Source organism: Gambusia affinis, linkage group LG22 (genome assembly GCF_019740435.1).
Source record: "Gambusia affinis linkage group LG22, SWU_Gaff_1.0, whole genome shotgun sequence".
NCBI classification, from domain to species: Eukaryota; Metazoa; Chordata; class Actinopteri; order Cyprinodontiformes; family Poeciliidae; genus Gambusia; species Gambusia affinis.
The window spans coordinates 9,213,920-9,226,055 of NC_057889.1; the positions used below are offsets into that span (position 1 = coordinate 9,213,920).

General features: G+C 36.6%; 1 protein-coding gene across 1 annotated transcript; it reads right to left on the reverse strand.

The window, feature by feature from the left end:
- Positions 1-2,857: 2,857 nt before the first annotated feature.
- Positions 2,858-6,583, reverse strand: ostm1 (osteoclastogenesis associated transmembrane protein 1). Its single transcript, XM_044107389.1, has 6 exons — positions 6,079-6,583; positions 5,734-5,848; positions 4,547-4,644; positions 4,336-4,446; positions 3,799-3,964; positions 2,858-2,936 (listed from the first exon to the last, which is right to left on the reverse strand). Exons 1-6 carry the CDS (start codon positions 6,472-6,474, stop codon positions 2,881-2,883), a joined length of 942 nt encoding a protein of 313 aa, XP_043963324.1. The 5' UTR covers positions 6,475-6,583; the 3' UTR covers positions 2,858-2,880.
- Positions 6,584-12,136: the final 5,553 nt, after the last annotated feature.

Consider the following 12,136-nt stretch of genomic DNA (forward strand, 5'->3'; position numbering starts at 1 on the left):
TACAAAATGAACAAAAATATTCTAACATTTTCTTAACAGGTTTAGGAGGAATTGGACTGTTTTACTGGCTTTATTACCAACTACTCGTTCTCCAAAGATAAATTTGATAAATGTGTAAAAGGTCTTACAATAAATGCATCTTTTACTGCATTTGGACACATTTTAGAAAAATCAAACTAATTTGAATAAATCCAATGAGGGAATAAAAGCACATTAAGAAATAATTATTTTTAACAAAAATAATTGATGAGGCAACACTTTACGAAGCTCTGGAGAAAGAACGATCTTCTTCAGAGGAATGTAAACCGCTAAGGATGTTCAGGAACCACAGCCTGACATTAACTGGAAACTGCTAGAACACCAGTGTTGCTGTCCAAAGTGAGGCAAGTTTTACATCAGCATGGATAGAAATGAGTCTGATGAAAGATACAAAACTTACACCCTCAAGCTTGACAGAAACGTCCAGCTATTTGCCCAAATGGACAAGCCAAAAGCCTTCTTCAGCAGACTTGTTCTCAGACGAGACAAAAATTTAGCTATTTGGCTACAAGAAGTATACCTGAAGGACTAAAAACTAAAGACACCTATCATGTCTTATCATCACATCAAATTCACCTCAAGCAGTTAGATGATTGATTTCAAGGCAATGTTCCCAAATATACAACAAAACAGGCACCACCAACTGTTTGAAAGGCATTCCCAAAACCCCAACTATGTGAAAAAGATGTGCATTTTACTAAAAAGCTGAGGCCTTGTTAGAAGAAACCAAAAAGGTGGCTGATAAAGGGGTCCTTAACTTCTACAGAAAGTCAAATATAAGTGGGGATTTATGTACATACTATGCAAGTAACATTACAAACTGAACCGTAGTAACATAAAACTGTGTGCTTCCGCTGGAAAAGTCAGAACATAGTGCACACTATGACTGAGACAAAACTCATCTTGATAAGCCTCAAGTGCAATAAGAACAAGTATTGTCTCACTTTGTAAAGCCTTCAATTCCAGTTGTGTGTGCATACTTTCTGCATACATACTGGCGGATTATAGCTACTTTCCCCCTTCAATTAAAATGTAAAGGATCTAAATACTTCCTCCACAACTGAACGGCCGCTTTTCCAAAACCACCAGCTTTTCCACTGCTCCCCTCAATCACGTGTCAGCTTCTGAGTTTTTCTTGACTTTCACCCCTGCTCACAAAGCCGGTGTGCCTCCGGGAAGCAACGAGGCTTAACAGGAATCAAAGCTGTCATTCTTGAGCGCAAGTGAGCTGCTCAACGCACTTCTGTCCTGGAGCCCAAATGAGGGAAAGCTTGTGGTTTCCAGGCTCTCCGTTTGGCCGCAACAGCAGGATCATGCGACCAGGTATGTTGGTAATGCTGAGTAAGCCGATGATGGCTGCACTCCAGAAGACCAAGAAGCCAAAGGAGTTTAAGCGGTGTTTTGTTGCGATTATTTGGCCAAAGTATCTTTAGCCCACGTTTAGATTAGCTGCAAATGATGAGGGAGGAAGGGGGGAAGTGGAGGATTTGTTGCAAGTCACAGGGGAACAAGGTGGTTGTACCTGTTTACAGATACAACCACAAAGTAATAAAAAGTTTGATTTTTTTTAAAATACATGACTAATCAAGCTCAGTTTTGCTTCAGGTGTTTTCATTAATATCATTAATATTTCATTAGCATCCATCTGAACCCTGAATAACCTTGAATCTTGTTCAGATCATCAGTCAATAAATAAAAGTCTGTTTGAAAATTAGACTACAAGTACCCCAAACTTGTTTGTGACAAAATTTATTTATTTGCATTTGAAAATTAAAGTTTGCATTACTTTAGAGCATATTTATCAACAAAATACTCATTCATCTCAAAGGTGATTTTATGCAGAAACCCTTAACAAAGTAAATTAAATATCAGTGCAAAACAACAGAGCACATTAAAAGCTTTATGCAACCACAAAAAAAAAAAAAAAAAGAAGCTGACTAGAAAACAGGTAACATCAGTGTGGTACTTTGGAGTGCTCTTACATTGTGTCTAATGTCTTTATTTACTCCCCAGCCAACCAATGTGCACCCCAGCACTCACCCCTCCTTCTTACAGCAGTTACATGTCACCACTAATGGACATCAAGTGCTTCCTTTTTGCAGCTCTCTTCTGGACATACATTAGAGACAGAAAACCCATTTCTCCATCCATAAATAGAGCACATACAGCTATACACACACACACACGATATTCAGGCCACTCACTTTCTATAGTGATAGCAGGATGCACTTAACAACCCAAAGATTGTTAACAACTTAAAAAGGAAGAAATTGCAAAACAAGGATTAAAAGGATATTGTGCAGATATGTTATTAACCATCTGATTAGTTTGCAATGTTAGAAGTTAAAGTGATTTTAACACAAAACCTGCATTAAAGGTATTAATTGTGTAATTTGTAACTAAGCAGACTTGTTGCACATTTAAAAAAAAAAATTATATTTAAATTATTCATGATTAACTCAGATTTATATTAACTAATTTCTGTAATTAAACTGTAAAGTTCTGCATTACAGATACCAAATGTAATCATTTATATGCTTTTGTAAATAATACAAAATTACCTCCTGGATGATGAATTTGGATAAAAGCCCCCAATAGGATGTTTCAAATTAAACATTTAATGAACACAAACCTTTTGGGACATTTTACAGCCGAGTGCATTTCTATTCTTTCTAATTATATCTTGATCCATCCCAGTCTTGTGAATGCTCTTACTGGTTAAGAAGAACAAAAAAAGATAAAAATTAGCTCTTTAGTCTCATCTTTATGGAAGCCAAAAAAACATCTCAGGAATTGTGAAGGATAACAACACAAGTTCTCAAAGTCCAAAAAAAGTTTATTTCAGCTTTGTTTGTCCTGAATGTTCATCATGCTGTTGTGTGACTTTGCTCGCCTCGCTGTAAAAAGACAAAAACAGATACAAAATTATTATTATTATTAATAAAAGCAGAAGATAATCAAAAATTAAGTTGGGAAACAAAACAGGACAGAATCTGAAGCTCAATAAAATATGTAGTTTTATAACATTGATGCTTTACTGGGCTAGATCTGCATACAGTGCAATTACTGACCAAAGCAAAAGCTCATCTTTAATGTGAGCATTTTCACCACGTCAGAAAGAACCTACAGTGATGCTGTTAGGTTAAATTCACCTCATTTCCTCTTTTAGGAATGAAGTCTTTTAATTTAGGAGTTTGTTGTCTCCATGCTGATTCAGTGAGCTCTTTCTGTCTCATCTGATACCACCAATAATCAACTCTCACATATTGGACTGACAAAAACTACTTACAGTCTACTTGTAGAAATAAATAACCTATATATTCCACTTTATTTGAAATTTTGTCTTCTCCATATACAACAGTGTTTTTATAGTGTTCCACTTGGTTCTGAACTTGGGTAACTCCTGTTACTTCTACTCAGGAGAAAAAGTGTTACCTTCAGGTATTTAATTTTATTTTTATTATATTTCATCGTCTTTATATGTACTGGTGTGTTATGCTTACCTGTTGGAATTAGGAAAGCACAGATATAAATTTTTAACCAAAATATAACAGTAATCAATGCAAGAACCATCTACACACACATAAAAACTAAAACTCTTCAATAATCTGTAATCAAATCCACAACAATATCACAGTCAATCCACCCCTCCCAAACCTCAACCACAAAGACCCCAAATCCCTCAAAAAAAAAAAAAAAAAAACCCAGTCAAAAAATCTCCCTGCGTGTGACAATGGCTGAATTAAGCTGGTTACTCACGGTGTATGAGCTTGCGTTTCTTTTGTTCCGAGTGAAGGAAGCTGCTCAAGTAGAAGATGATGGGCAGGAAAAGCATAAAACTGGACACAGCAATGACAGGAATAGTCTCCTCGCGAGGGAAGGAGCAAGCGAAGTTCTTGCTCCAGAGCTTGCGGGTCATATTCATCTGAAACGAGTCAACGGGTTCAGTCACAGCAAACCTCATCAGTACTAGAACAGCATTGACTCAACCTGATCAAACCTTCCCTTTAGATGAACGTCTACCTTCTGCTGCTAATGTAGCTTTCTAACAGCCGGAAGTGCTACTTGTTCCTAATCTTAAGTGGAACGTAATTTTTTTTTTGGTGTGATACTCCTTATTTTATTAAGTGCAAATCAGTTTAGTTCTTTTATTTTTCCTCACACCTGACCAACAGTAAATAGTTCAGAAAGTAAAAGACGAAAGAAAACTACATGTTAAGACATCTTCCTGTAGGAGGTGCAGTTTTTCCACTTCATAATAAAGACTTTTTCCCCACATCATGTATAAATACATACCGAATCCTCCAAGTCAATACACAGGGTGTTATTCTTCTCCATTCCACTGTACAAGTCATTCAGTCCCTTATAAATATTTTTACAGTTTTTGCACAGTTCTGTATGGTTACCCTGTATGGAAGAGTGTAGAAAAAAAGTCACCAGAGTCTATTTATGGAGCAAAATATATGCAAGAGAAAAAATGACAAGAGACAACCAGATCATGTCATACCTCTTTATACTTCTCAAAACAGGTGATGGTTTGATTGAAAAGAGTCAGGTAGTAAAGTGTGTCATTGTTTGGGCCTTTTAAATCCGTTGTGACGCATTCTGTAAAACAGTATTTAGAAAATATTAAATAAAAATTATCTAAACAGCTGAAAGTTGCATTATAGCATGTGGAGGCATTTTATAACATGTCTCATAAGGTTCTCAAATGATAATGAAAAGTGGGATGATGACACAATTAATTCATAATGAGACACTGACAAATATTTCGAAATACAACAGATGTGTTAGTTTTTGTGTATTTCTATACACAAAATTTTGGGGGGTTTAATGTTGTATTGAAGCAAACAAATGAGTACACTCAAAGTTAATATCATAAATGAGGTTAATGTTGAGACACTATTAGGAGAATAAAGCTTTCTAAACCTAATTTGTTTTGTGTTTGTTTTCTTTTTGGAAGCATTTCTGTTTTATTTCTACTACTAAATCTCTAAATATAACTTCTCTGGCATTAGGAGCAGAATTTCTAGCTTTTTAATCTCATGAATGTAAAAGCAGTGTGATTTGTTTTCTTTGCATTTTCAGGAGAAGTTTTATTGCATTACCGACATTATATTCTTGTTACCTTTCTCACGTACTTTACATCTGGTCACACTATAATGAGGAGGGGAACTAATGTTACTGAAATTTAAATCAACAGTCTAGATTGGGAATTCACACTTCTGTGACATTTTTCATGTTACAATCACAAACTTCAATGTATTTTGGAAGAAGGTTTTCTGAATTTTATGACATAAAGCTGGTTCTACTTAGTGTTGACCCAGCTGTAATAACTATGAATGCTTGCCACACTTTCGTATTTTTTATTTATTCAATGAAGAAAATCTTTATAATTTTTCCTCCACTAAACAATCATGCATGTCTATCAGTTGCAGTTGTAGCAACAGTAAATGTGCACCCTGAAACAATGCCGGGCATTCTTCTGCCGACATAAAAATTTGTAATAAATCTACCATATCTGATCCACTTATATTCACTGAATTTTATCCCAGCACATGAATGAGGACAGTTGGAAATTCCAGTCATTACAATCTGGGTCACATGTTTATAAGGGGTGTGCAGTTAAAAGACCTGCACGCTCCCTATAAAATAAAACAAATAATCCTAAAAATCTATTGATTCAGAACTTACGTTTACAATTCGATTTTTCCCAAATGGTGTCCAGGCTTCCGTACAGAAGGAAGACGAGCATCAGTCGGTCACTGCGCAGAATGCTGTCCCTACAGCTCACATTACCAGGACCCAACTGAAGAGACAAGCATTCAGTTTAAGTATACGTGCAAATATATATTTATTTGAGCGTTCTAGTACATTTTTATTACCGACGCAATACAATTACATGACAGGGAAAAGGGAGCTTCCTCAAATTTCACAGTCACATTACTAAACTCGTGACTGAGTCCACAGCGCATGAGCAAATCCAGCTGAGAGCTTAAAATTAAATCACAGAAGAGACATTTGTGTTTTATTTTATACCTGGTCTGATGAGATGTTCAGGAAGACTTCGGAGACGCTGTTAAACCCTGGGGAGCAGTTCTGGCACACTCTGACGGGTCGAGCAGCAGGAACCAGGCAGTTTACATAAGCTACATACCGCTGACCGAACAGCCGCAGCAGCTCTGTGCAGTACTCGCTGATCTCCAGGTCCTCAGGGAAGGAGGACAGCAGACTGATGGAGTACGAAGAGTCCACAGCAGGCTTGTAAACAGGCGAGCTGACCACAGCAGAGGAGCCGTGGCTGTGATAACTGGGAGCTTGTAGCGGGCTTGCAGCTGAATCCGAAGCGCTGACGTTAACGGCATCAATACGTCCGAGAGAAAAAATATTTAGAATAATAAGTTGAAGACCCAGCGCATATCTGTACAGCGACATGGCTGAAAAACAGTTTTGTTTTGGGCCGTCACTCCAAACAACTCATGACTTCCTCGTTTTCAGCCACCACGGTCATGTGACTTGTGATGTGAGGTCTCGCGAGAAAGCCCCGGGTCAAAGTACTTGAATTATACACCGGATAACAGTTTGAGTTTAGTTAGCCAAAACTGCAACAATTCAGTAAATACATGAGAAGTTAATTAAACCCATTAAATATGAGATAATTTAAATAAAATCCGAAATAAAGACAATACATAATCTCATTTAATAACATTTCAAATTACCTGGTGGTTTTAGCAGAAATAGTTTTAATACCTAGTTTGTTTTTTTACACACATGCACATTTTATTAATTGTATACAGTATTATTTTTCTCATATTGTAAAATTGCCAGTTTTGTACAGCTTGTAATTCTTATTTTTCCGTTTTTATATTTTCTACCACAGTTCGCTGCTGTAGCTAAAGCTTAATTTTCTCATCGTGTGAAGATAAACTAGATTCTCATTTAATTTTGCATTTTATATATAGGCTATATATATATATGTATATATATATATATATATATATATATATATATATATATATATATATATATATATATATATATATATATATATATATGTATATATATGTATATATATATATGTATATATATATATATATGTATATATATATATGTATATATATATATATGTATATATATATATATGTATATATATATATTCTTCCATAGCCTACATGACAGGGAAAATTTCATAGTGACATCACCAAATTTGTGACTGAATAGACAGCTGAGAGCTTAAAATTAAAACACAGAAGAGACACTTATGTTTATTTTGTATCTGGTCTGATGAGAAGTTCAGGAAGACTTCGGAGAGACTGTTGACTGTTGGGGAGCAGCTCTGACTCATTTGAGGCGCACCGTTTTCATGTGATACGAATACAAAGTTTAATTGGGGGATCAAAACTAAACATGTTACCTGTGTACAACACACATAGTATGTCAGCAATAACGTTTTAAACAGATTTAGGACAGTAAATAAAAAGCAATAAAAAGCAAATCATGTGGAGGACACTGAGCAAGCTGCACAAATGAGCTTTTTACTGTAGCCTACATGTAAAAGAATTGATGTATAGCTAACACTGCAAATCATCCTGAACTGTCCGTCCGTCCGTCCATCCATCCATCCATCCATCCATCCATCCATCCATCCATCCATCCATCCATCCATCCATCCATCCATCCGTCCATCCATCCATCTATCCATCCATCCATCCATCCATCCATCCATCTATCTATCTATCTATCTATCTATCTATCTATCTATCTATCTATCTATCTATCTATCTATCTATCTATCTATCTATCTATCTATCTATCTATCTATCTATCTATCTATCTATCTATCTATCTATATGTTTACGTGGTGTTGGTCACTTCATTTTCAGTGAGGGGGAAGTGTTATTGTGCCCGTTGGAGAGAGATAGCCCTTCCTCTTGCACTCCTCATTATTTGTGGGTTCTTGACACCACGCATTTTCACGACGCGCAGCAAATAATCACGGAGTCAAGGTATAAACGATCTGGGCTCCAATCCTGATTGAGATAATTGTCAAAAACCCTGTCGAAATCAAGCGACCGCAGTCAATGGTCGTTAATGCGAAATTAGCAGCTCTTGATAACTTGAGGCCGCATCAATTCCGCAGTCATCAGCGCCTAATGAAAATAAGCGGGGAGAGAATGCGGCGCTGCGTTCACGGCCCACTCTGATGCCTCCTCTGATAATTCTGGCCCCTGATGCTGCTCTTGCTGCACATGGCACCGGCAGCTCATTAACTCTTCTTTTCTTGACCAGAGTTCACTATAATTGTAATGTGATGGCCCTCACTCCTTTATTATTTTTCCAGCGTGGCAGATAAAAAAAGAAATGATTGCAGCGTGAACTTTAAATGATCTTACTGTTTTTAGGTTGTTTTTTTTTTTGTTTGTTTGTTTTTTTTTTTGCACAGTTTCATAAATATTTGTAACTTTTTCTGGCTTAACCTCAGTATCAGCAGTAGTGATAGTTGTTTGTATATCAAATAAATATGTTGATTTTTACCTTCGTTTTCCGTGTCTTTCCTAATAATCAGCAGATCCCCAAGCTGGATGTCTTAAAGAAATGACCAAGGAATGCCTTCATTAGCATCTAATAGACAGAAAGATCCAGAGGACAAAAATCACTACATCACTAATTGGGTCCATAAAATAGAGGATGTGATGATGAGGGCTCTTCAGGAACAAGACATCAGAAGACCCTGATGATTTAGAGCAGGGCTCTTCAGGAACAAGACATCAGAAGACCCTGATGATTTAGAGCACAATAGTCATGTATTATAAAATGATATTGTGCAGGGAAGAAGCTGAGAACAGGAAGTAATCTTAGTTTCATGGTGTAAACCCTTTGAAATAAACCTGTGGACTCTAGGCGATCTAGAGATTGGGTGAAGATGATGGGTCAAAGATGCTCCAACCCAGTGAAATGTTAAAGGAGATGATTCGGGTTTAGCAATCACTGACAGCAGAGATACAAATAAATGTGTGATTTGTTGTCACACTGAATAAATGTACAACTCAAATTAAAGGGTCTGTCTTTGTAAAAAGTTATCTTTATTATTAGCTATTGTAATGAATGACTAATTTTTGAGGCTTTTTACACATTTGTGCAACGTGAGCAATGATTTAGCATCTAACTGAAAAGTGGTCATCTTCAAACAATTGACAATGGAAGATTATTATGTTCTTTCCAACAGACAGAGTAGAAACATCTAAAAATATCAATTATGCCATCAGTTCATATTTACTAATTAGTCAATCACACAGTCTAATTGACCTCATAAACTCTCTGCCTTAAAAAAGATGTTAATGCTATGGAAAAACTGCAAACATTACTGATGCAGCTCAAACCAAATCTGTTTTATTCAAGTTATTCAAGTGGAATAACTTGAAGAGTAACTTTTAAAATGTCTAAAATGGTGTTAAAACTAATGCATATCTTCTTCCATTAATGGGGAAATGTGGATCTGTGAGGATAAATTAAATAAGAGAAAATCTGAATGACATACATTGTGACATTGGATAAAATTTTGCTTTTGCAAGTAAAACAGACAATGGCCTTTCTTAACCACAAATGCATGTTTAACTTGCAGTTTAGACCATTGATTTTGATACGACCTCTTGAACTTAGGTAAGAACAGAAGGGTTAACTCCACCGGTTTTAAACTTGGCTCTTGCATGGGGAGAGAAAGAAATAGCTCTAAAGTTATGCAGAAGTTATTCTTCATCCTTTGGGCCGTCCCTAATCCGCCAAAAACCTCATTCATTCATCGGAGAACTGTGCCTCCTTTCTAGTTCCTCCTTCTCTATACAGCATAAAGTCAGACTGCATTTAATGGTTATGTCGGGATGGGAGAGAGGCTTTCTTCTTCCCCTTTTTCTCCAGAATATTGCCCTTTTCGTCCTGTGAGTCTCCCAACCCACGGGGACCCCCATATTCTTCCCTTCTGCGTCTGACTCGCATCTCAAACTAACCCCGATTTTCACCACTTTGCTGGGAATCGCGGCGAGTGATAATAGAGATTTCTCTTTCATTTTATACGCTTGACTTAGTTATTGTTGTTTTCTCCTCTCCCGTGATTCTCCTCTTTTCCAGGGATTAGCCCTGACTTCGCCCGCTACACTGGCCCGCCGAAGTGCCCCTGAGCCCCGGGATGGCAATTGACACAGATCAAGGCAGGCCTATTCTGTGCCTGTTTGAAAGGAGCCGAGCTGAGTTGGGCTCAAATGGAGGAGTTCTAATTGAAGGAGACTAACAGATGCTCTTTAGTTTAATATCCAGCCAGAATAGGAAACGTTATTCCATTTTAAGGTATTCGGCTCAAATGTTTTTAATACAGCTTAGCATGATGGGTGTAGGAACACAGTTTATGAAGAAATTAATGGCAAACATAGAGAAAAATAGCCAATTGATGTAAAAAGATTCCTTTATATGAGGTAATATTAAAAATATAGTTATTATATTAGTAAAATGCCTACAAATGATTATTTCCTTCTAAAGCAGAAACAGATTTAGAGAAAGAATGACCATTTAAACTCTCAATCCAAAAATGTTCAGAATGACAGAATTTTCAAAATAGCATTTGTTGTATTTTTACTATTGCACATAGTTTTTTGGCTTAGGTGCATTTTAAAACCCTTTTGTTAAGCATGTCCTTGTTCAGTCTATTTTACTTTGGTTGCTCTTGTATTGAAGAACCTTGTATTTAACTAATTGTCCGCCTGCCGCTTCTTGTGTGCCTGTATTTTGGTCCTTCAACCAACATCACCCTCAATATCACATCAAGAAAGTGGAAATATGGTAATGCCAAAAAATTGATAATAAGGTTTTAGAACAAACCAGGTCAAGTAAGTAAATGATTACCATCGGCTAAAACAAAATTGGATGGTACTAAAGCACTAAAAAGTGTCAGATTAGAACCTGATTTTTTTCCAGTTGCAGTCAGTGCATTTGAGCATATTCAGCACATATTGCAGACAATCGGATGTGATGGCCAATGTAATTCAAGATAAATATTGTCTCTTGTCTCGTCGCCTTTTGTCCTTTTCTCTTAGGGAATCTTTCTAATTTTCATTATTAAAGAATAATCTTTTCACCTTCTGTCTCTGCATTTGGGTCCAACGTGAAACCAAAATATGGCAGTTACTCTTGTTTCTAAATTTCTTTGTCACCTTTCAGTTTGACTCTTGATTAATAAAGTCACACCCTGCTGCTGGTTTATACTAGTTTCTTGTTTCCATGTCTTTGCTTCTCCTGGTTCCCTCTGGACTGGACATGACTGGACTGGACTGGAAAGTAATTACACTCCCAAGTATCTAAATCTCTCAGTTTGTTTGGTTTCATCATGTGCTGTAAGCTTTTCCTTCTTTTTCCTCATATCAAACCGCCATTCAGCCAGGGCAACCTTAGTCTTGTTGTCATTTTGGTCGTTAACAAACAGGACAGATAAACATGGAGTCTGCTACTGTACTGGGAGTTCGACTGAATTCTGCTTTGTCACTAGATGAGACTAAGACTGGGAAAAAACATCCAGACTGGATGACTGTTCAGGAAAGCACCCTTTCCTCTCTGGTAAGTAAGGTGGATGATCTGTGATGCTTTGGGCTCGCTTCTCCTCCAAGCCCACAGCATCACAGACCCTGAGAGATTTGCTGTTGTATCAACTATTAAATTTCTGTAAGCCTAGATCTGGCTCTTAATCTTTGAAAAAAAAATAAAGATTTCAAAATGATTAATTTAAGCCGTTCTTAACTTTTTCTAATTCTTTAAGTTGTGGAATGTATGCAGGATGGAAACAAAGCTGATATGTTGACTTCCATCAATTTATTAAAGCCAAAATAATACATCCTACTTTGATGTAGCTCACAAAATACACACGGTTGAGGAAACTGATAAAGGTTGTTTTGGGGCTGTATTAAAAATGTACCAGGTGTAACTATACAAAAACTTCGGCTCTTTTTATGAAATATATTTTCAGCTTTTTTTTATCAGTCATTCATCATTGAGACTCTGTAAGAAGTTCATGCTTGTGGAAGGTGAGTTGTGCACATGCGAGCCATTTAGATTA